Genomic DNA, 25,761 nt, shown 5'->3' on the forward strand with positions numbered 1-25,761 from the left:
TTGACAGCGAGTGTCTGTCCAAGACGTCTATCAGTGCATCTACTCTGCGCCACAGTGCTGGACTGAACAGGGGGGGCGTGAAGGCACGTTTGGCAATCCTTCCCTTGTTTGTTTACAATGACATTATGCCAAACATATCATCGTGACGCTCGTGTGTATCATTGTGGAAGGAAATGACACACGTTTGTCTCTTACAGCAATAAAGCGTTTGCTACACAGCTTTGCACGAAAGTAGTGGCCCTTTAAAAACATTTCTTTTTGTAAGTTAGCGATATTTTCCCCTCTTTGCTTTCTCATTTCCCCCCCCACCCGCCAAGTTCTTCTCCCTGCTCCACTGAACGCGGTGATGCGTGCTGCCGTATTGTTACTTTAGCACCAACCGCTCCCTGATTTCTCACCCAAGTGGGCCGTTCCTCATGCGTGAGACTGAACAGTAAGTGTGTGACAGTGGAGGATGGTGGTCCCCAATCCTGTCCGCACCCGATGTCCACACACACACCACTTTCTAGTAAGGCTCACTGGACAGTCAGCTGCAAGCTTGGCTGGTTTTTACGGCTTCCAGCCCCAGGATGCTGAAGCCATTTGTAACTGCTCCACCACCACTGTGCCCGAGATCATTGAGTCTTACAGCCAAGAAGGGGTCCATTTGGCCCGCCGTGCCTGTGCCGGCTCTTTGAAAGAGCTGCCCAATTTAGTCCCAGTCCCCAGCTTTCTCCCCATAATGCTGCAAATTGGGCCTCTCTTAAGTACATGTCCAATTGAGGTCAGCTAACTCAGCACAGAGTACAGATTGAAGTTGGGATCCTTTTCAACTCTGACTCACTACCACACCAGACTGTGCCTTTACCCATTAACTCCCCTCCCCCGTTTCTATTTCTCTCCCAGCCCTGCCTTAAGATGCTGTCCTCTTACTGGCTGCTCAGGAGTGTGTAAGGGCAGTTCCAAATGAGTGACTCTTCTTTTCCTCACTAACTCAATGATTCGGAGACAGCACAAAAATCTAGGCTGACACTCCCAGTGCAGTGCTGAGGGAGTGCTGCACTGTCAGAGGTGCCGCCTTTTGGATGAGACGTTAAACCGAGGCCCCGTCTGCTCTCTCAGGTGGACGTAAAAGATCCCACGGGCACTATTTCGAAGACGAGCAGGGAAGTTCTCCCCAGTGTCCTGGACAATATTTATCCCTCAACCAACATCACTAAAGAAAACAGATTATCTGGGTCATTATCACGTTGCGGTTTGTGGGAGCTTGCTGTGCGCAAATTGGCTGCCGCGTTTCCTACATTACAACAGTGACTACACTTCAAAAAAAGTACTTCATTGGCTGTAAAGCACTTTGGGACGTCCTGTGGTAGGGAAAGGCGCTATAGAAATGCAAGTCTTTCTTTCTAGTAGCTGCAAACCCACCACTCTGTTGACCTTACAAACTTATTGTAAGCAGAGTTAAATGAGTGACGAGGAGCGTGGGAGCGGGAGGTCCGGGGGGTGGGGAAAAAAACGATATCTGGTAATAATCTTTATTTAAAAAAAATATACTGTGGTGCAAACTTTCCCCTAGCAGAGTCACCGGGGCTCTGCCAGGAACTGGGCCAGGCTGCATACTCCCCCGCTGGCGGCAAATACCCACTGCAGAGCTCGATGGCTGACGCTCGGGCAACCAGCTGGCCACCTTTTTGGAAGGCAGCCTCCGGGAGAGGCGCCTGCAAGAGCACTGAAGCATGTCCGAAAACATCACTCGTCGAGTACCGGGGCTTACAACCACATCCTGCCGTCAAATCTCCACTGTATCTACCACACACGTGAAAATCCTGACCATGCTGCTATTTCCAAGAAACTAAGAGCTCGTGGCCTTCACTCTCACCACACTGCAGGCCTTATACAATCGTTCAAATCGGTCATCTAATACGCTCAGGCTACCTGCAAGTTTGTTTTTGATGTTAAAAGCCCTTTTGATGCCGAATGCTTTTCACTTTCATTGGTAACGTGCTTTGCGAGGTCGTTAAGCTAACTTTGTACCAAATGCCAGCGTTACGGATTCGGGTCTGCTGTAAATACCCTCTCGGGTTCAACAGCAACTTGCGTCTATACAGCACCGTTAACATACCAAAACATCCCACGGCGCTTCACAGGAGCGTTAAGAGGCAAGTTTTGACCCCGAGCCACATAAGGAAGGTATTGGGACAGGTGACCAAAAGCTTGGTCAAAGAGGTAGGTTTTAAGGAGCATTTTAAAAGGAGGAGAGAGAGGCGGAGAGGTTTAGGGAGGGAATTCCAGAGCTTGGGACCCAGGCGGCTGAAGGCACGGCCGCCAATGGTGGAGCGATTAAAATCACGGAATGCGCGAGAGGCCAGAATTGGAGGAGCGCAGAGACCTGGGAGGGTTGTAGAGCTACAGGAGGTTACAGAGATACCGAGGCCATGGAGGGATTTGAACACAAGGATGAGAATTTCAGTGCCCTGTATCTACCTGCACAATAGCGTAATCTAGAGGCATATTAATCGTAGCCCCTTATGATCTGAATTGGATATTCGTGTCTTTCGCACGGAGGCTTCTTCAGTCTCTTCAAAGGTGGAGCGAGCAAACACTTGGTGAGACCGAGCTGGTTATGAATGGATAAGCTGCTTTATTGCACAGCACGTGAATATACACTTATGATTGGATTCACTTATTTTAAATCAGTGAAACTTGTCTTGGCATAATAATACAAAATAACGAATATGCTATGTTTCCACTGATCCGTGGCTGATTTAAACAGAATAGAGTCTAACTGCTCCCTACTATATGCCAACCTTCTTGCAGCCTGCCTACCTCACAGCATTCTGTTTCAAAAACCTCTGCTTGACTGCTCGTGTTTGTGTGCTTTTATCCCTCGCTGTTCGCAACCAGAAAGGGAAGAACTCCCAGAGCCCCTGCCAAGCGCCGGAGATCTGCAACTTCCCAACATAATGGGTGTGAGGTGTTTATTGATTACCGAGTCAAAATAACAAATATGACATTATTTACAGCCTGTGAGGAAACAACGTCAAAGCTAGCCCACTAGCATTTTTACCTACCCATCGTCTCAGAAACCTTTTTAAAAAGAAGTTACATGAATATTACAAAAGTACTACAGCACAGAAACAGGCCATTCGGCCCCACAGGTCCGTGCCGGTGTTTATGCTCCACACGAGCCTCCTCCCACCCCTCACCATCTCACCCCATCAACATACCCTTCTACTCCTTTCTCCCTCATGTGTTTATCTAGTTTCCCCTTAAATGTATCTCTGCTATTCGTCTCAACCGCTCCCTGTGGTCGCGAGTTCCACATTCTCACCGCTCTCTGGGTAAAGAAGTTTCCCCTGAATTCCCTATTGGATTTATTAGTGACTATCTTAGTTCTGGTCTACCCTATCAAACTCTTTTTTTTATTGCCCTTGAGAGTCAAAAGTCAACCACATTGCTGTGGGTCTGGAGTCATACATAGGCCAGACCGGGTAAGAATGGCAGATTTCCTTCCCTAAAAGGGCATTAGTGAACCAGATGGGCTTTTATGACAATCTGGTAGTTTCATGGTCATACAGGAAACTCTCGATTTAGCGGCACCTAAATAACCAGAAATCTCTGTTAACCGGCAAAATTCAGGAGTAGGTTCAGGTAAGTTTTACTTCATATTAGTGGCCTGTTCCTGGATCTGTGACCAGGTTCCTGCACCTGTTGCTAAGCAACAGGGACGCTTGGATCTCGTAAGGTGAACGGCGAGCTCTTACCTTGATGAGCAGCTCACGGCTCAAGGAGTGGTTGTTGTCATCGGAGAAGATTTCCGACAATTCCTGGAATATCCGGATGTTCTCTCTGTGTAATTCCAAGCAAAGGCACAAAAAAGGTTACAAACAGCACAATTCTACTTGATACTCACAAGAAAACCGATAACCATGGCTTATCGATCAATTCGTTGAAATAGAATTATCAGAAGAGGCCAAATCATTATTCCATGTGTAACTAGAAATTGAAGGCTGGAGATTCTGGAATTGTCCGACACATGATTCCAGGAAGCCTTCTGGCCAAGCACGGTCTGTTATCCAGAATACTGACTGAGTACACAGAGTACCTGTTACGCACAAGATAGTGCCGAACTATTCCCAACCTGCCCACTGCTTACTGGAATTTATATTCCTGGGCAGCTGGAGAACTACGCAGTGGAATGCATGAGAGGTAGGTTCTAAGGAGTGTCTTAAAGGAGGAAAGCAAGGTGGAGAGGTTTAGGGAGGGAATTCCAGAGCTTAGGGCCCAGGAGGCTGAAGGCACAGCCGCCAATGGTGGAGCGATTAAAATCGGGGATGCGCGAGAGGCCAGAATTGGAGGAGCGCAGAGATCTGGGAGGGTTGTAGAGCTGCAGGAGATTAGGACTGGTAGGGCGGGGCCATGGAGGGATTTGAAAACAAGTATGAGAATTTTTAAATTGCGATGTTGCTGGACCGGGAGCCAATGTAGGTCAGCGAGCACAGGAGCGATGGGCGATCGAGATTTGGTGCGAGTTAGGAGACGGGCAGCAGTTTTGGATGAGCTCAAGTTTATAGAGGGTGGAAGATGGAAGGCCGGTCAGGAGAGCGTTGGAATAGTCAAATCTAGTCAAAGGCACGGATGTGGGTTTCAGCAGCAGATACACACAAAACCGCATCCAAGTGTGAGTCAGCACCTTTGGGATGAAGAGAGAAAACTGGATGACAAAATAAAAGAATAAAACTGAAAACTTTCTCTCGCTCCTACCTCGATACCTCGTCCCAGCTTTTCTTGAGCCTGTGGACCGAGTTGCATTGTAAAGCGGAGAGAATGGCTCGTAGCGATGAGAAATTTTTGAAGATTCTGCACTCCTGTGGTGAAGAGAAACAAAGAAATGAAGAATGCCGAGAGAGAGTAACGTTTTGAACTCAGCATCCTTTGTGTTTTACTCCCCCCCCACCCAAGAGATTCTTATTTAACTTTCCATCCTCGGACTGCCCAACTGTTTACAAAGAACAAAGTATCAAGCTCCTGCTAGGGGAGTCTCCAGGAATCGAAGATTAAATCCAGGACACTCCTGCGAGCAACCCAGGAGAAAAATCATTGGGCGTTCAAAAAAAAAATGGTGTGCTTTTTTCACTTTCTTTGACCACTTCCGTTTATTACTTATATAAAAGCGTTGGGGGGGGGGGGGGCGGGGAAGGCTGTTTGACTGACACTCAAGAATCATCCAATCGGGTAGTGAGGAGTCTTTTTGCTTTCCAATGGGCCGTGGGAAGGCGGGGCACCGTGAGGATGGACCAATGGCGGGAGTGTGGGGGGCGGGGCAGTGGGAGGCAGGAGGTCATGTGATGGAACCTCCAGGAATACATCCAACCAGAGTTGGCAACCCCCAATTCATGGGCTTTTATCAATCCCAGCCTTTAGGAAAGGCACTGGCACGGTCGTGATTTCCCCTCCTCAGTGGCCCATCCGAGACTGGGGGTTCCCAGCCATGTGGGATGATCCACAGATACCATCCTGCACCTTATCCTTCTGTGATGCACTAGGCCCCCAAGCTCTAAGTGAACTGCCACTCGATGCACCCCCGTTAAGCAGGTCCAGCTTCTTATTTTACTTACCCGGGCCACCTCAATCCATCGCTCAATGATCTTAGCTCTCTGCTGAGGCTTCAAGGTCTTGTCGCTCAAACAGGTTGCAATGACGCAGTTCGTGACGCTGTTAAACTGCGTGACGGTAGCGCGAATTGTGGGCGCCAAATGCTCTTTCCCCTTCTTATCTCTCTGGGACCAGATGCTTCCTAGACAGTGATATGGAACCACTTTCTTGAACAACTCCTGTATATTAAAAAAAAAATAGAATCTCAGAACTGACCCCTTTGGAAAATAGATATAAATCACAGAAATTCGACCCTGCTTCATAAATTGATTTGTTCGATTTATTTATTAAAGTCTGGAGTACCACACTTTAGAAAGGACGTGAAGGCTTTGAAGAGGGTGCAGCAGAGATTTACTAGAAAGGTTCCAGGGACGAGGGAATACAGTTGCATGGATACATTAGAAAAGCTGGGGTTTTTCACCTTGCAGCAGGGAAGGCTAAGAGGCGATTTGAGAGGTGTTTAAAATCATGAAAGATTGAGATTGTTTCCAATGGCTGAAGGGTCGGTAACCAGAGGGCACAGATTTAAAGGTGATTGGCAAAAGAACCAGAGGCGATGACATGAATCAGTCAGTCATGAAAGAAAGACTTATGAAATAATACTGAGCGGCCTGCGGGTGGCGCTGTCTAGGGAGAGTATAAATACTCGGGCATGGGCCCAGCTTGCGCAGGACATTCTTAACAGGAACTAGTGAAGGACACAACTAGACCCCCATGTTGTAAAACAGTTGATTAAAGCTTTGTTTAACGCTTAGACCAAGTGCCTAGTAGTTTTCTTACGTCAGGCGACATGAGGGAAAACTTTTTTACGCAACGAGTGGTCAGGATTTGGAATGCACTGCCTGATAGGGTGGTGGATACAGATTCAATAGTAGCCTTCAAAAGGGAATTGGATAAATACTTGAAGGAGAAAAAATTGTAGGGATAGGGAAAGAGCGGGGGAGTGAGACTAACTGGATCGCTCTTCGAAAGAGTCGGCGCAGACTCGATGGGCCAAATGGCCTCCTTCTGTGCTGTACTATTTTATGATTCTATTCTATGTGACTTATCAACAATTTGAGAGCATCCTGATTGAATGGCGGAACAGGCTCGAGAGGCTGAATGGCCTACTCCTGTTCCAATGTAAATGATCAAATTCATGCCCCAGTGTGGAGCCTGGGGCACATATCATGAATGTGGGTGTGGCGATCATCCAGTGAAATGAAGGAATGGGAAGTCCTGCAGGGCTCCTTAACCTCTATACGCTCCCAGAGGGTGGCACCCCACATTGGGAGCTCAACGTTGTGAAATCTACCCTGTGTCTTTAAGCAGGCGGAAGAGTTACAAAGTGAAAATGTTCACTCAGCAACAGCGCTGGGGTTTTTTTTTTATAAAGTCGTTGCTATGGAAGCCAAACCATGCTGAATCTAACCCATTGGGTGGAAACTGCCAAAAGTTCGTAAGTTTGGTAGATGATGGAAACACAATGTGACCGGAATGAAACTCAGACTGAGGGCAACAACCTTTGAGGGCACAGGAAGGAAGTGTTGGCTGGTTATCACGCTCGATCGCTCATGTGCTTTCGCAATAGAATAAGTGACAAGCCTCATGCGCCACCCACCGCATCCATTAAGGTGAACTGCTCGGCCACCACGTTAGCAAGGAAGGAGAGGAAGTCAGGCTTTCCGTCTTCAAATCCGTTCTCCTCCACCATCGCGAATGTGCAGCTACTGTGATCGGCCGCTGCAACGACACAACCAGGCGCATTTAACTATCATCAAAGTTACCCCTGACACACTCCGATCTGGGCTTGCTCATTAAAAAGAAAGACTTGCATTTCTACAGCGCCTTTCACAATCACCGGACGTCCCAAAGCGCTTTACAGCCAATGAAGTAATTTTTTTTGGAGTGTAGTCACTGTTGTAATGTAGGAAACATGGCAGCCAGTTTGCGCACAGCAAGCTCCCACAAACAGCAACCAGGAAATCTGTTTTTAATGATGTTGATTGAGGGATAAATATTGGCCCCAGGACACCGGGGAAAACTCCCCTGCTCTTCTTCGAAAATAGCACCCTGGGATCTTTTACGTCCACCTGAGAGAGCAGACGGGGGCCTCGGTTTAACGTCTCATCCGAAAGACGGTACCTCCCACAGTGCAGCACTCCCTCAGTACTGCACTGGAGTGTCAGCCTGGATTTCTGTGCTGAAGTCACTGGAGTGGGACTTGAACCCACAACCCTTCCAACTCCGAGGCGAAGGTGCTACTAACTGAGCCACGGCTGATTAGGGGACCACTTCTGATCTTCCCCTATTCTGGCCTCTTGCGCATCCCTGATTTTAATCGCTCCACCATTGGCGGCCGTGCCTTTAGCTGCCTGGGCCCTAAGCTCTGGAATTCCCTTCCCTAAACCTCTCCGTCTCTCTCTCCTCCTTCAAGACGCTCCTTAAAGCCTTCCTCTGATCAAGCTTTTGGTCACTTGTCCTAATATCTCCTTAGGTGGCTCAGTGACAAGTTTTGTTTGATAACATTCCTGTGAAGCGGCTTGGGTCATTTTACTATGTTAAAGGCGCTATATAAATGCAAGTTGCTGTTGTTCACAATTGTTTGGGAGTCATTGCAATCAAAACAGGCAGGAACAGGCAGTGCCACCATTGACCGCTGCCACTTAACCATCTGGTGCCCCTCACAGTTAAAATAGTTTGGTTAACAATCATTGTCTGGACTTCTTTCGGATGAGACGTTAGACCGAGGCCCCCGTCTGCTCTCTCAGGTGGATGTAAAAGATCCCACGGCCACTATTTCCAAAGAAGAGCAGGGGAGTTCTCCCCGGTGTCCTGGCCAATATTTATCCCTCAATCAAAATCATTAAAAAAAAAACAGGTTACCTGGTCATCATCACATTCCTGTTTGTGGGATCTTGCTGTGCGCAAATTGCCTGCTCCGTTTCCTGCATTACAACAGTGACTTCAGTTCAAAAAGTACTTCATTGGCTGTAAAGTGCTTCAAGGCGTTGTGAAATGCATTTTTTTTTTTAAATATTCGCCAAATAGGCACTTGGATGAGGTACAAATTGCTGCCAATTACACTGGTGGAACTGTCCCCCAGCAGGAGTCAGTGTGAAGTTTGGGGTGGGGGAAAGACCTACCATCCTGATCAGGTTCTGGCTCTTTGTGCCTTTGGAATGTGCCAAGGAGGATATGGGCGCGACGTTGCAGATCCGAACCTGGAAATATCTGATGGATGTAGGCGTATAGATGCTTCAGGCAGGAGTAATCTGGCGGTTTCCGGAAATCTTCGGAATACTGATCGAGCCAGGCGCCAAGGATCGATGAAATGGTGCTGAAAGAAGACGAGGGGAGGAGAGAGTCGTGTAAACACTCTGCAACGAACGATAGATGGTGACATGAATCAACTGAGCGGCCTGCGGGTGGCGCTGTCCAGGGAGAGTATAAATACTCGGGCACGGGCCCAGCTTGCACAGGACATTCTTAACAGGAACTAGTGAAGGACACAACTAGACCTCCATGTTGTAAAACAGTTGATTAAAGCTTTGTTTAACGCTTAGACCAAGTGCCTAGTAGTTTTCTTACGTCAGATGGTTTCTGCCAGTCCCCAAAGGGTCTGGCCACTATGGGCAGCCAAGGGGAGACCGCACAGAACACATGGACATAAGAAAGCATGGGTGGAGGAAGCCCATTTGGCTCATCAAGCCCTTTCCTTTCACAAAGTAGCAACCGTCCACTCTATCATGGAATCTATGCTAATAAATCACCAGAGGAAGCTTTTGTAGTGTTTCTTTCTGCACCGAAGATAAACAAAGCCCAATCTTCAAAGCATCTGTCTATTGTTACATCCTGCATTACTCAGCCTCAACCGTTTGCTCCTTTGAAGAATTGTCTACCTTTATTTATTGGCAAAGTCCAATTAGATACAAATGACTTCCAAATGTATGTGAAACTTCTGACGAGCATTGAAACAGATGTAAATCACCGTGGCGCATTTCCCCGTCACAGAGCAAACGTGCGGAGGAGTTAAACATGGAAGCTGCTGTCTCGAAGCAGGATGTTTTGGCCTCCCCAAACAAAAGTATATTCAAATTTGGAGGCGCTGCCCTTTAAGAATGCGGCAAGTCCTAGCACACTTGTTACTTGACATTCTCAGCATCAATGACTCACACAGCACTGCAAGAATTACCAGTAGAAGAAGCCCTTACTTTTTCAATTCCACCCTGTCGTCTGGAGTAAGCTTGGATACATCTCCATTCATTTGATGCAAGTTTCCATATCTGTAAGATACGAGAGAGAGAGAGAGAGAGAGAAGTTAGAACAGAGGAGTCAGTATTGTTTGAGTACAAAAGGATTTGAGAGCTTTGAGGGCCGTGTCAGTTGGTGATTGTGCTGTCCTGTCCCAAAGGTCTCAGATTCGGTCCATGGTCTGTACTGGGTCAGTTGGTGCGGTACTGAGCCACCCAGATCCCAAAGGTCTCAGATTCGGTCCATGGTCTGTACTGGGTCAGTTGGTCCAGGACAAGGGGTCAATGACTGATCCCGGGGTATGGTTCCACCATGCGATACCTCACCCAAATGGCCATTTTCATGTGAGGACCCAGACAGCGAGCCTCAGCAAGCTCTGGAGTCAGTGAACAAGCATTAGCATGGGAACCCTGGCTGATTTTATTCCCCTCCCTGGCCTCAAGGATGCTACAGTGCCTCCTTCTGCCATGTATCTCATCACCCTATTTACCAAGCAAATCACCATGGGCAACTCTGTGCAACCTGCTGGTCACACAGAATGTGCAGCACAGAAACAGGCCATTCGGCCCCACAGGTCTATGCCGGGTGTTTATGCTCCACACAAGCCTCCTTCCAGCCCTCTTCGTTTCACTCCATCAGCATAACCTTCTATTCCTTCCTCCCTCATGTGTTTATCTAGCTTCCCCGTAAATGTATCGATGCTATTCATTGCAACCACTCCTTGTGGTAGCGAGTTCCACATTCTCACCGCTCTCTGGGTAAAGAAGTTTCTCCTGAATCCCCTATTGGAATTATTGGTGACTATCCTATATTGATAGCCCCTAGTTTTGGTGTGTTCCCCCCCCCCGCCCCCCCCCGTGGAAACATCTTCTCCACATCTAGCCTATCAAACCCTTCTCACATGAATCTGGTCATTCATGTGGAAATGACTTATGAAATGATACTGGGCGGCCTGCTGGTGGCGCTGTCCAGGGAGAGCTCAGGCACGGGCCCAGCTTGCTCAGGACATTCTTTAACAGGAACTAGTGAAGAACACAACTAGATCTCCATGTTGAAAAACAGTTGATTAAAGCCTTGTTTAATACTTAGACCAAGTGCCTAGTAGTTTTCTTACGTCACATTCCACAATCTTAACGACCTCGATCAGGTCACCCCTCTAGAGTAAAGAACCCCAGCACGTTCAATCTTTCCTGGTAGGTTTAACCTCTCAGTTCTGGTATAGAAACAAAGAAGATAGGAGCAGGAGTAGGCCATCCGGCCCCTCGAGCCTGTTCTGCCATTTAATGAGATCATAGCTGATCATCCAAATTCAGTACCCTGTCCCTGCTTTCTCCCCATATCCCTTGACCCCCTTTAGTCTCTGTCCACCCGTCGTTGCAGTTACCTGTTGAGCAGTAGGTCCAACACTTGTTTGGTTGATGCAAAGGCCCGGTAGGTGCATAGAAAGATGGTGACATAGGTGGAGTCATTGCCTTTGAAGGCAGACACCAGGTACTCCACGAGCTTCTCCAGCGTCCCAGCCTTGATGGTCCGCACTTTGCACGTTTCGTACAGGTTCATGGCAGACTCACTCTCCACCTGTTTAGGAGGAAGGAAACGCACGTCATGGTGACATGGGTGGTTGCCAGGTTTCGAGGCAGTTAAGATTTGCGGGGCAGGACATTCAGCACCCGTCGAGCACACTAAGTAAGCGAACTGAACACCCTGTTATCATTCTGTTCAAACAGTCTGGAACAATGTGAGCTTCTTGTCCATTGTTGTTTGGTACAGCACGAGCAACAACAAAATATTATTAGAACCCTGAATGAAGCTCTCTTGATGACTCAGGCAAGTTTATCCTGGGAGTGGCTGAATAATAGAAACCAACAAAGCTTAATGTTCAGCTGTTCAGAGGCTCAAATGGGTCCGTGGTAGAAGAAACAGCCTCCCAAAGGGCTTTACAGCCAATGAAGTACTTTTGAAGTCTTAGTCATTGTTGTAATCACAGAATCACAGAAACCCCACAGTGCAGATAGAGGCCATTTCGGCCCATCGAGCCTGCACCAACACATATCCCACCCGATCCCCATAACCCCTACACCAACACATATCCCACCCTATCCCCGTAACCCCACGTATTTAATCCCCCTAACACTAAGGGTCAATTTATCATAGCCAATCAACCTAACCCGCACATCTTTGGACTGTGGGAGGAAACCGGAGCACCCGGAGGAAACCCACGCAAACACGGGGAGAATGTGCAAACTCCACACAGACAGTCGCCCGAGGCCGGATTCGAACCCGGGTCCCTGGCGCTGTGAGGCAATAGTGCTAACCACTATGCCAATGTAGGAAATGCGTCAGCCAATTTGCGCACAGCAAGCTCCCACAAATAGCAATGTGATAAAACCAGATAATCTGTTTTAATGATGCTGCTTGAGGGATAAATATTAGCCAGGACACCGGGGATAATTCCCCTGTTCTTCGAAATAGTGCCATGTGATCTTTTACACCTACCTGAGAAGGCGGACGGGGGCCTCGGTTTGACGTCTTATCCGAAAGACGGCAGCTCCGACAGTGCAGCACTCCCTCAGCACTGCACTGGGAGTGTCAGCCTAGATTTTTGTGCTCAAGTCTCTGGAGTGGGGACCTGAACCTCACAACCTTCTGACTCCGAGGCGAGGGTGCTGCCCACTGAGCCACAGCTGACACCATACATTTAACTTTGGGTTATAGAGCAAGAAAATTGGCCACCGCGCCCACTCCTGATCACTATGCAGTGACCCCCTACTGGAGCACGCCTCACGTGGACATCAAGTGCGGACTGTGAGCATGGCTGCGACGCCCCGGATGGGGCAATACAGGAAACTTTGGTTTATCCGGAGGTTGTATGTCCGGAAACCATACTAACGGCAGAAATCAGCAGCCGTTTTGGTTAGGTTTTTTTTCTTCTAGCATTTTTTTTTTTTTTTTTTAAAACAGTCAGGCTCTGGAAAGCGTCTCTTTAGCTTAGCAACAGCTTCAGAGACGCTTCCAAGGTACGGGCTGAGTGTTTACAAGCTGTTGCTAAGCAACAGTGTTTGTTGTCAGATACGGAGATGAAAACCTCCGTATCCTTCAACATTAGCGCTGGTCTATCCGGAAGTTTTGATAGATCGGCAGCAGCTCGGTCCCGTCGGTGCCGGATATCGCAAAGTTTCCTGTACACTGCCGATACTCACCCATCTAGGCCAAAGGTGTAACGGGGACTTTCCAGGTGTGTATGGATCAGTTGCACAATAGGCAGTGACATGAATCAACTGAGCGGCCTGCGGGTGGCGCTGTCCAGGGAGAGTATAAATACTTGGGCACGGGCCCAGCTTGCGCAGGACATTCTTAACAGGAACTAGTGAAGGACACAACTAGACCTCCATGTTGTAAAACAGTTGATTAAAGCTTTGTTTAATGCTTAGACCAAGTGCCTAGTAGTTTTCTTACGTCAGGCAGTGCATTTACGGTCAGGACCACGGGGGAGTTTTTAATGTGTGGATCATAGCACATAATTCAGGCTGACACTCCAGTGCGGTACTGAAGGGAGCGCTGCACTGTCGGAGTGTCTTTAGGATGAGACGTTAAACCGAGGCCTCGTCTGCCCTCTCAGGTGGAATTAAAAGATTCCACGGGCACTATTGAAAGAAGAGCAGGAGAGTTCTCTCCAGTGTCCTGGCCGATATTTATCCCTCAACCAACACCTAAAAACAGATTATCTGGTCATTTATTTCATTGCCATTTGTGGGAGCTTGCTGTGCGCAAATTGGCTGCCGTGTTTCCTACATTACAACAGTGACCACACGTCAAAAAGTACTTCATTGGCTGTAAAGCGCTTTGGGACGTCCTGAGGTCGGGAAACATCAGATCAGAACGCAAGAAACAGGAGCAGGAGTCGGCCAATCGGCCCCTCGATAAGATCATGGCTGATCCAATCTTGGCCTCAACACCACTTTCCCGCTCTCTCCCCATACCCCTTGACCCCCCTGTAGTTCAAATGTCTGAATATATTCAAGGCGGAGATAGACAATGACTCCGCCTCCACGGCTCTCTGGGGTAGAGAATTCCAAAAATTCACGACCCTCAGAGAAGAAATTCCTCCTCATCTCCGTCTTAAATAGGCGACCCCTTATTCTGAAACTATGCCCCCTCGTTCTCGATACCCCCACTAGGCACTGTAGAAATTAGAGTTCTTCCTTTCTCTTTCAAATTTAATAAAGACTTGTTCTCAAAACATTGAATTAAAGCAATGCTAACAGTGTTGCGAGAACACTGATGGGAACCAGGGAATTTCAGGAATTGAAAAGCCCATCAGTGGGTGCGAGGAGGTCAGTGAGCTGTCCCTCTTCTCCCGGTGCTGCGGGAGCACATGCGGTAATTTGCGTCCCGCGCCGCTGCTTACCCCAAGCCATCGCTGCCCTTTGTTGGCTGCCTGGTGCACCTGTACCCTCCGGAGCGTTATCGTGTAGATGGCACCATCTTCCGTCTCCTCGCCAATCTCCTGCGCAGCGCTCTGAAAGGGAAAAAAATTAAAATCGGTCAGTGCGATGCCCGCCGCAGTCGAATAGCCGGCCGGCACTCACTGGCGAGGCGCTCTGGCCCTTGAAGACCAGGCAACTCCGTTGTATTTAAAAAGGCCCACTGCTTTGCCCGGTTTGAATTTCACGGGCTGGGAGGGTTTGGAAAGGGCAGTTTGTTCAGAGTGCTGTGGTTTGATTAGTAGCTAAATCCCAAGTCCGAACACTGTGACCGGCTGCTATTGTGAGCTTGAGATAAAGGCAAATGAATGGGAACATGGATTAAAAACTTCATAGGCAGACCCTTGAGGTTCCATGGTGTGCGACTAATTGACGCACCAAGACATAATGCTTGGACAATGCTGGTCCATCACGAAACAGGAAGCTCTGGATGAGTCTCCCCTCCCTCCCCTACCCCAAGAGGCACTCTTGCGGGACCCTGTCTGGCCACCTGGCTGACAACAGCCAATTGTGTCCCAACTCTTCACGCGTCACCCGAGGAGTGGAACTTAAAATGAAAAAAAGAGGAACACGAGGAACAGGGAGAGGCCAATTAGGGCCCGACGAGCCTGCCCCAGGTCTAAGGCCCACCCGTGAAGAATGGCCAGCTTGAATGCTGCACCGACATTTGTACCCAACGAGAGTCGGTGCTTTCAGGGGAGGTGAGTGGGGAGACTGAAGCGTTTATATATAAAAAAAAAGTTTCTCCTCCAGTTCGGGGGTAGTAAACAGAGACAAAGAAATAAAGACTGTCGCTCTTCATTTTTCAAGGGAACAGGAGCTGAAAGCTGTTTGTCCCATAAGATGGGGAAGGGCCTGTATCAAAGAGTGCCCAGCATGACGTCAATAAGCCACTGTGTAACGACCATGTTCGGCCTTGTCTCTCCTGCTGGTTGAGCAAGGTGATTTCTGGGTAATTAAATTGCCCCCTGTTGTTTGCTCTGCCCTAAATATTAATGGATGGCTCGACAGCTACTGACAAGCAGAGAGGACATCGCCATGGTGATACGGGCACAGTATTCCTCTGGACAGCTCATTAAAGTCCTGCTGTTAGATATAAATTGTACTTGGCATCCCATCTAGCAATTCTAACTCTTCTGAAAAAATTGAAATTTCAGAAGTGACCTCATTGAAGTTTTGAAAGATTATGAAGGAGACCGACAAAAGTTGACCCTGGCAAGCTGGCTTGTTGGGCCCAAGGGCCTTTCCCTGTTCCTATGTTCTTCTCTTCCTCTTTGTTTATATTTAGTGTGAGGCAGGAGAAGAGTTAGCTGACCTCAGCCACGTGGCACACGGGGTGCTCGTGCTGGAGTGTGCGGGGCGTATCAGGGAAAGGATGAGGTCAGGCTTGGTTGGGATGTCCTTCCGTCAGTAGGCCTCTCCCAATTAACAAGGCCACAGATGAAGACTGACCAAGTGGATGACGTACTGGAGGCCTACCGACACCATAGAACTGTATCCCAGTCGGAGTAAGATTGCCAACTCAGGTTGGACATATTCCTGGAGGTTCCACCACATGACCTCCCACCTCCAACCGCCCCGCCCGGTCAAAGAGCTGTTCTTTCCCCCCCACCCCCGTCTTCAATATTTTCATACACCCCGATGATTTTTCTCCCGGTTTGCTCCCAGCAGTGTCCAGGAGATTAATCTCAAATTCCTGGAGACTCCAGGGCAATCCTGTAGCTTTGGCAACCCTAACTTCCTGGGTTCTGCAGCACAGAACCTAACTTGCAAGGAACTGAACTGGACCAGCCACATAAATACTGTGGCAACAAGAGCAGGTCAAGGGCTGGGTATTCTGTGACGAGTGTCGCACCTCCTGACTCCCCAAAGCCTTTCCACCATCTACAAGGCACAAGTCAGGAGTGTGATGGAATACTCTCCACTTGCCTGGATGAGTGCAGCTTCAACAACACTCAAGAAGCTCGACACCATCCAGGGCAAAGCAGCCCGCTTGATTGGCACCCCATCCACCACCTTAAACATCCACTGACCCCACCACCAGCGTACCATGGCTGCAGTGTGCACCATCTACAAGATGCACTGCAGCAACTCGCCAAGGTTTCTTTGGCAGCACCTCCCAAACCCGCGACCTCTTCCACCTAGAAGGACAAGGGCAGCAGGCACATGGGAACACCACCACCTCCAAGTCACACACCATCCTGACTTAGAAATATATCGGCTGTTCCTTCAGCGTCGCTGGGTCAAAATCCTGGAACTCCCTCCCTAACAGCACTGTGGGAGTACCTTCACCTCACGGACTGCAGCGGTTCAAGAATGTGCCTCACCACCACCTTCGAGGGCAACTAGGGATGGGCCATAAATGCTGGCCTTGCCAGCGACGCCCACATCCCATAAAAACAAATACAAAAACCAGAGGCTCAGAGTACTTGACTTTTCCCCTGATAAGTGTCCGCTTTGACTCAGTGGTAGTCCCCTTGCTAAAAGACGTCGCAAACACATAGATGTGCGGCTTATCCAGTTATCGCTCAGAATATTCTTGATTTGGATAGTCGATAGAATACTGTATACAGTGACTTAACACTGGCCAGAAACGAGAAGGTGCAGGGAGTATTTCAGAGCTAGGAAGGTGAAAGCAAAGTTTGTTGAACGTAATCATTAACGCCAGCAGAGTGCAAATGAATCGGCTTCCTGTGCCTGGGTAGAATTCACCACCTGCCTAGTTAGTAACCTGTTGGGGAAGGACTAGGTGTCGGAAGCTAACAGAAATCGACCTGCTCTGTAATACACCTGGTGAGTTTCTGCGCTCCTCCAATTCTGGCCTCTTGCGCATCCCCGATTTTCAATCGCTTCACCATTGGTGGCCGTGCCTTCAGCTGCCTCGGCCCCAAGCTCTCGAATTCCCTCCCTAAACCTCTCCGCCTCTCTCTCCCCCTTTAAGACACTCCTTAAAACTGACCTCTTTGGCCAAGATTTTGCTCACTTGTCCCAAGATGTGACTCGGTGCCAAATTTTGTTTGTTAATCGCTCCCTTGAAGCGCCTTGGGACGTTTTACTACGTTAAAGGTGGTATCTAAATGTAGGTTGTTGCTGTTGTCATTGCAATGTGGAAGTGATCTACCCAGAGAGAGAGAGCCCGGCGAGGCCGTGACCTCTACGGTCAGTGCTCTACCCTACCTTTTAGTTAAAATGGATGCTATTTGCGTGAAATCTGTCAACAATTAATGGGGCAGGCCCCTTTTCTGAGATGACAGTGTCTGCACCGTCTTCGGAGCAGTCTCCTTTCTAATTTGGCTTTTTCCTTACATACAAATTAAGAGTTCGCTGAACTGTGCACCGTCTCTGGGCTTTTTTTCCAAGAGTGGTCTGTCACAAAACCAGGACTGGACTTCTTCGGGAGGTGAACCATTTAACAGAGCATTTATACAACAGCGTATTACATCATCGAAACATCTCAACGTGCTTCACACTGAGTTATGTTCAAAGTCCAGCGACTGTTGTGTAAGCAAACACAGCAGCCACACTGCCTGGTGTATCCCAGAAACAGCAATGAGATAAACAAACAATTCATTTATCTCTGGTGGTATTAATTGTGGGGCGAAGCTAAACGAGGACACCAAGAGAGACTCCCTGCTCTTAGGGGCGGTGTTTGCTTTGCGGGGATGCCTGTGCAAAAGGTTCGGTTTGGGGCCCCTACATTTTACTAGATGATGACACTAAATAATACCTGACATGAATCAGTCATTCATGAAAGAAAGACTTATGAAATAATACTGAGCGGCCTACGGTTGGCGCTGTCCAGGGAGAGTATAAATACTCGGGCACGGGCCCAGCTTGCACAGGACATTCTTAACAGGAACTAGTGAAGGACACATTAGACATCCATGTTTTAAAACAGTTGATTAAAGCTTTGTTTAATGCTTAGACCAAGTGCCTTGTAGTTTTCTTACGTCACTACCTTCGTAGCAAGAGGGTTTGAGTACAGGAACAAGGATGTCTTGCTGCAGCTGTACAGGGCCTTGGTGAGACCACATCTTGAGTATTGTGTGCAGTTTTGGTCACCTTATCTGAGGAGGGATGTTCTTACCATGGAAGGAGTTCAGCGAAGATTCACCAGGCTGATACCTGGGATGGCAGGAATGACGTATGAGGAGAGATTGGGTCGATTGGGCTTATACTCGCTGGAGTTTAGAAGAATGAGAGGGGATCTCATTGAAACTTATAAAATTCTGACAGGACTGGACAGACTAGATGCAGGAAGGATGTTCCCGATGGTCGGGGAGTCCAGAACCAGGGGTCACAGTGTAAGGATAAGGGGTAAGCCATTTAGGACTGAGATGAGGAGGAATTTCTTCACCCAGAGGGGGAGATGAGGAGGATTTTATTTTTACGCAGCGAGATTTTGCGATCTGGAATGCACGGCCTGAAAGGGCGGTGGAAGCAGATTCAATGGTAACATTCAAAAGGGAATTGGAGAAATACTTGAAAAAGGAGAAATTATTGCAAGAGCTCTGGGGGAAAAAACAGGGGAGTGGGACTAATTGGATAGCTCTACCAAAGAGCTCAGGGACTTTGGGCCAAATGGCCTCCTTCTGTGCTGTATGATTCTATACTTGACCTGGCATCAAATCCGCACACATACGATCGTGAAAAGGCCAGTTTGCAACAGGCGATATAGAAAGAGTTGACAAAACGATCAGCTATTGGCATTGAGTAGGTGTGCTATCCCTGGACCCTCTCGGGACCACTGTCTGGCTCGAGGACAGGGGTTGAGCGGTCACTGCTCCAGCCAGCTCTTCTTCGACCTTTAACTGAACAGGCCGACCTGGACCTCGGTTTAAACTTCCTATTCAAAGAGCCGCTCGAATATCTTCACGATAAAGCGTTCAGCAATTTTTCTTTGGTTTTGTTACGGGACGAGGGGAACAACAGTTGTTACTGTCATTAAGACGACATCACCCGCTGAGGACGCCATTGTTGCGTTTCACCATATTGCGATATTAAGACCGTAAAAAATTTACCAAACGGCTCCTTAAAACGTAAAGTTGTCCCCTTTTAAGTGGATCTAGCTTCTAAACTCAAGGGAATACAAACCAAGCTAATGCAGCCTGTCCTCATAATTTAACCCTTTAAACTCTGGTATCATTCTGGTGAATCTGCGCTGCCCCCCTCCCTTCCCCTCCGAGGCCAATATATATCTTTCCTGAAGAGCAGTGCCCAAAACTGAACATTACTCCAGATGATGTCTGAACAAGCTCTGAACAACTGAAGCATCACCTCCGCCCCTTTGTATTCCAACCCCCCGAGATAAAGGCCCAACATTCCATTGGTCTAGCTAGTGGGTCTTGCTGGAAGGTGTCTGCATGGACATCGGGCGAGGGCAGAATGGGACTCAGCTGTGATGCTCCCACTCCATGGCTGGAAAGCATGAACCTGCCAGGGTTAGAATCGCCCTTCAGCTAATACCACCAGGGACCGATTGACTGCTTGTTTATCTTATTGCTGTTGGTGGGACCATGTACAGCAGGCACCTCAAAGCACTGGAGAGGTACCACCAACACTGCCTCCGCAAGATCCTGAAAATCCATTGGCAGGATAGGCACACCAATATCAGTGTTCTTGCTCAGGCCAACATCCCCAGCATCGAAGCTTTGACCACGCTCGATCAGCTCCGATGGACGGGTCACGTTGTCCGCATGCCCGATACGAGACTCCCAAAACAAGCGCTCTACTCGGAGCTCTGGCACGGCAAGAGAGCCCCAGGTGGGCAGAGGAAATGCTTCAAGGACACCCTCAAAGCCTCCTTGAAAAAGTGTAACATCCCTACTGACACCTGGGAATCCCTGGCCTAAGACTGCACAAAGTGGAGGAGAAGCATCCGGGAAGGCGCCGAACACCTAGAGTCTCTTCGCTGGGAGCAAGCGGAAGCCAAGCGCAGGCAGCGCAAGGAGCGCACGTCAACCCAAGCACCCCACCCACCCGCCCCTTCAACCACCGTCTGCCTCACCTGTGACAGAGACTGTAGGTCTCGCATTGGACTCATCAGTCACCTGTGAACTCATTTTTAATGTGGCAGCAAGTCATCCTCGGTTCCGAGGGACTGCCTAAGAAGGTGGGATACACCAGGCACAGAGTGCGTGCTGTGTTTGCCGACACAACAACTTGCCTTTAACATAGTAAAACGTCCCAAGACCCGTCACAGGAGCGATTATCAAACAAAATCCGACAACGAGCCACACAAGGAGATATTAGGATGGGCGACCAAATGCTTGGTCAAAGAGGGAGGTTTTAAGGAGCATCTTAAAAGGAGGAGAGAGAGGCGGAGAGGTTTAGGGAGGGAATTCCAGAGCCTGGAGTCCAGGCAGCTGATGGCATGACCGCCAATGGTGGAGCCAGGAAAATCGGGGGATGCGCAAGAGGCCAGAATTGGAGGAGCTGGAGTTTGAAAGTAATTCGCAGTGTGAAGCACTTTTGAGAGGTTTCCATGATGTAATAAGATGCTATATAAATGCAAGGCTTTTTGCTTTTTTTTGGTTCAATTTGATTAGTTCACTTATTATGAATGGCTAATTGGGCAAACTAATTATGGGGGTGGGGTGGGAGGTCAGCCTATGGAATCAACACCTGCAGGAGAAAAAGTGAGGAAAGGAAAACCAAGGCAGAACGGAACCAAACCAAAGCCAGTTTTGTTTTTCTCTTTCTTGGTGCTTGTGTAGTTTTTTATTTTGCTGAGCAGTTTCAGCACGAGTTCCACTGTTGGGACTTCCGTGTTTCAGAAGAGCGGTTGCTAATCTTATGACTGTTGGGGGGGGTCCTCTGCAGTTCGGTGAATTCTGATGAGGCCGTGACCACAAAGAATTTCCACCAAGTCAGCTTCGCGGAGAGTTGATGAAACGGCGCAAATACTTCCCCTTGCCCCCTCAGTGCAGTTATTTCCTTAGATTCCACTTCTCGTTCGGTCACTGGGTTTATTTTTACCCCCCAGTCCTCGTTGCTTCATGTGACTGGGGTTTCCCTCGCTACGATGTGTCACGGGCGCTGCCCAGTTTTAGAAATGTTTACTCAATGGCTGAGTCAAGGAATATCTGGCTTGCAAGCCAGATCGACTGCTCTCACTAACAGCTTGTGTTTATATAGTGACCTTAACATAGCAAAACGCCACAAGGCGCTTCACAGGAGCGGAATCAGAAAATAAATTGCTCTCTGCTCAACGCCAGTTGCTACAAGGTAATCTGGGGTTGGAGGAAGGGTGCAGTTCTTAAACGAAGTCTTTGGATAAACTGACTACATGTACTCCAGGCTGACACTTCCAGTGCAGTGCTGAGGGAGTGCTGCACTTTCATTGCGTCTTTTGGATGAGACGTTAAACCGAGGCCCCCGTCTGCCCCCTCAGGTGGAGGTAAAAGATCCCACGGCCACTATTTCGAAGAGCAGGGGGAGTTCTGGCCAATATTTATCCCGCAACCAAACACAGATTTATTCACCTTGTTTGCCGTTTGTGGGGTCTTGTGTGCAAGCTGGCAGCTGCAGTTGCAGATATAACAGGGACCACACTTCAAAGGTAATCTGTGTTGAAAAGATTCTCAGGGGCGTGACGAGACGATGTATAAATGCAGGTCTGTCTATGTCTCGCCCTTTGCTATCCCAGAATGTGTCTGGAAAGAATATTGTGCATGATGATATTTACTGGATTCGTTCCTGCTTAGGTTTATGGAAGAAATTGTGGCTACAAGTGCCATTCGTGGAGACGTTCAGCAATGTGAACACACACACAAACACGTACAGGAAACCCCTTTTTATCCGGCACCAACGGGACCGGCGTGGTGCCGGTTGATCAAAAAGTCCGGATTACAGAGGTATACTTACCAAGGTACGAGAGCCCCGTACACGGCCACAGGTGCAGGAACCCCGGTTACACGGCCACTAATATATAGTAAAACTTACCTGAACCTACTCCTGAATTTTGCCGGTTAAGAGAGATTTCCGGATACAAGAAAGAGAGTTTCTTGTACAGTTCCAATCCCATACCTTAAGCCCATCAAAAAAAACTTTATGTTCTTTTTTTCTGTGGACAGAGTGTTCACTGAAAGAACCTCTCTCCTTTCACTGTTCCACATCTCCTAGTCCCTTGGGACCATGCCAGTTGAGGCACCATGGTTACAATAAATATTTGCTATCCAAATTGATCTTTTCAATATAAAAATAAGCACCTATTTTCTGTCAATGAAAAATGTTCCTTTACAGTTTAATTCTAAAAAGATTGACTGGTGTGTAGTGGAGTTTCCTCCTTCCCTTTTTTCCGTGACTCTAGGAATCCACAGATGCCAGCAGCCCTCAGTACCTCACCCAAGTGGTCACTCCTGTGTGTGAGCTTAGACGGGGAGTGCGGACAGGCTGCTGGACTGTGAGGGGACAACCCCAGCTGAACCTGATGTTGTCTTCGTCCGAGGTTCGTGCACATGCTTTCCCAGCAGTGTGGGGGGGGGGTGGGGGGTATGTTCAGAGGAACAGGCACCCTGGCCAACATTTCCCCTTCACTGCCCAAGGACACCAAGGCCCCCACCTTCCCCCCCATCCCCCTGGGATCAGGTAATTGAGCACAGAACAGGGAGTTGAACTGGGACATTCCTGCATTGATCAGTGTGGGAATCATGAAGACAAGGCCCAAGATCTACTTCATTAACGCTACAGCGAATATCAGAACTTCAGAGCTCATGATGTCCACCAAATGGGCGCCTCCCGTTTTGTGGATTTGATCACAACAGATTGACTCTGGTATAATCCTGGTGTCTAGGTCTATTGCTACAAGCTTCACTTCATGGCTGTGCCCAAAAGGGACTCAGGTGAGATTCAGGGGCGCAAATGGCTTTGCGACCGGGCGCGGCCATTGATAGTTGAACAGGTGAGCTTTAGAGAGGCCTTGAGTTGTACAGCCAGCACCCATACACGTCAACCCTTTCATGTAAGTTTGCTGGCTGACTTAGTTCCAGAGTTCTTGCCAGAACAGAACCGAGCAGGTGAAGAGCCTGGCGCCGAAGGAATAGACCCTCCCCCAGCTTCAGTTAGCCAAGGTTCCTCGCAGCTTTCTGGATCACGTTGGAGGGCACAAAAGAGAAAGCAGGAATCACAAGAAGTTGGGCTGTTAGAAATATCCAAGTTGTCTATTTATTGGAGGGATACAGTAGAACTATTCAAACACAATCGTTGTGTAACATTACATTCAAATATACCAGTCAAAGGGCTGGACAGAGCGTGTTGAACTAGTAAATACAGATAAATGTAGATACAGTAGTCAGCGCACACTCTCTGTCTCTCTCAATCTCTCTCGACCATTTTGGGGCGCTAACATCACCTGGGCGCTAACTTTAGCGGCAGCGACCATGAAATTGAGTTTTAGCACACCAAGAGGGAGGTGGAGTGCTAAATCAAGCGTTCCACTTCCTTCTTAGGGCGCTAACGTCGGAGAGCGGGCGGAGACTTCAGCAGCGCTTCACACTGGGCCATGCCGCGCCGCCACGTTCAAAGGCTCCTTCCCTCCCTTAAAAGGGAAGGGCCATCGCTGCAGGCTCTGCAATTTAAAAAGTGTCTACCTGGACCACCAAGGCAGCCGTGATCCTGCACGATCAGCCCAGCGCTCAAGCAAATTGCCGAGCTGATCGATCGCGGGCAGGAACCCGCGAAAAAAACTAGAACAGGAAAGGCAGTTATTTTTCCTCCCCCCCACTTATCTCGGCCACCTCGCCATTAATCGTCACCCCCCCCCCCCCCGCCCGATGCGCGCCTCCTGCAGCTGTCGGTGTTTTCGACCGGCGCTGCTGCAGGGGGCGGAAGTCAATTTCAGGTCCAGGGCGATGCGCACGGCGATGAGGTCACGATCTCCGGCCGCAATACTCCCGCCATAGAGGTCAACGCCGCACCTGGTTGCAAAGCCACTTTCACCCCCCAAATTCTCAGCAGCTATAAGGTCCCTTTGTAAAAGACCAATTTAAAGGACAGACAGCAATGGCGAGAGAACCCGTTTGGAGGGCAGTCATCTATCGCCTCACCTCAAACTAATCATAGTCTCAAAGCTGTTGCCTGGGGCAAGGAATGATGTTTACATGCTCTGCCGAATGTAGCGCACTTCCTCCTTCGCCCGGCCAATTTTCTTCCCTCCTCGAGATGCTAACTCATGCTGTCCCATGGCCGCCAGCTACTCCCCGATACGCTCAGCCAATTGGCCACTCTTCACCTGCGAGCCTCGATGGTGAGCACCAGCAGGTTATTCGACTGCAGTGGGCATCACACTTGACGTACACATGCACACAGCCCAACAAGGGGGCGCCGTAAGCGATCAGGAGCAGCGACTCTGGATGATTATTCCCCCTTCCCTAGCCCTGATGGGGAAATGGAACAGAAAATCCATGCCAGTGCAGTCGTCGATCTTCTGAGATCGAGGTTAACGTGGAGTAGAAAGCGAGGAGAGAACTGTACCCTACATGTCTGGCTCACTCTACCCCTGAACGTGATGCCGGCATTAGATACCCCAAGGGGAAAGGTAAGCTGATCCCCAGCACTGCCATCCCTCGGGTGAGCACAAGAAATAATTGTGAAAGAGAATAAAATGCCGGAATGGGAACAAGTGCAGTGCCGCAGATAACCACATCTACTGAAGGACAGATGTGCCTTTGGCAGCTGAGATAGGGGACTTTTTGGAAGAGTCAGTTCAAAGAACTAAGTTGGCCGGAACACTCCTCAATACCCATTTAAAGTAGTTTCTGGTATTTGTATAACATGGCACAAACAGAGAAGGCAGGGTTCCGCTGCCTGCGTCTTTTCAGCCCCTCCAGTTACCAAGAGCAGATCAGTGCCAAGGAATGAGAGAAGTAGACAGTCCAGCTGCCCAACATTCCTCAGAGAACCACACTGACAACTTGTGCTGTTTGCGGAAACATTGTGCACTGAAACTGTTGCTTTACCCAGGATTAAATTACCTTCCCTGTTAACTCCCAGAACCCCATTCCTGTATTTTATGTGTTTGTAAAAGAAAGCTTTAGCCTTTTTTTCCATTTCCCAGTTCCTCCCCTTTGTCTCCCGAGATGGTCTATTTCTGTTGGGGTTCAGCTTCACAAGTGCCACCCGCTCCCCATAACCACACTCAAGAAGCCATTCTTCATATGGGAGCCTTGGCACCAGCCTTTGCTCAGTTGGTAGCACTCTCGCCTCTGAAGGTTGGGGGTTCAAGTCCCACTTCAGAGACTTGAGCACATAATCCTGGCTGACGCTCCCAGTGCAGTGCTGAGGGGGTGCTGCACTGTCGGAGGTGCCGTCTTTCAGGAGAGACGTTAAACCGAGGCCCCGTCTGCTCTCTCAGGTGGACGTAATTCGAAGAAGAGGTGGGGAGTTCTCCCCTGGTGTCCTGGCCAATATT

General features: G+C 48.8%; 1 protein-coding gene across 6 annotated transcripts in view; it reads right to left on the minus strand.

The window, feature by feature from the left end:
* Positions 1-25,761, minus strand: part of LOC147101665 (ral guanine nucleotide dissociation stimulator-like) — a 196,306-nt gene that overhangs the window by 22,297 nt on the left and 148,248 nt on the right. For all 6 annotated transcript variants that reach the window (XM_085965430.1, XM_085965428.1, XM_085965429.1 and 3 more), the window contains exons 2-9: positions 14,276-14,386; positions 11,252-11,445; positions 9,828-9,899; positions 8,760-8,953; positions 7,235-7,356; positions 5,598-5,813; positions 4,744-4,847; positions 3,744-3,828 (exon numbers count right to left, since the gene is read on the minus strand). In XM_085965430.1, the coding sequence (XP_085821556.1) occupies positions 3,744-3,828; positions 4,744-4,847; positions 5,598-5,813; positions 7,235-7,356; positions 8,760-8,953; positions 9,828-9,899; positions 11,252-11,445; positions 14,276-14,386 (1,098 nt within the window). The remainder of the gene's footprint in view (positions 1-3,743; positions 3,829-4,743; positions 4,848-5,597; positions 5,814-7,234; positions 7,357-8,759; positions 8,954-9,827; positions 9,900-11,251; positions 11,446-14,275; positions 14,387-25,761) is intronic.

This window comes from Somniosus microcephalus, chromosome 23 (genome assembly GCF_052327205.1).
Source record: "Somniosus microcephalus isolate GS21.2 chromosome 23, FLI_Smic_1.0, whole genome shotgun sequence".
In the NCBI taxonomy this organism is placed as follows: Eukaryota; Metazoa; Chordata; class Chondrichthyes; order Squaliformes; family Somniosidae; genus Somniosus; species Somniosus microcephalus.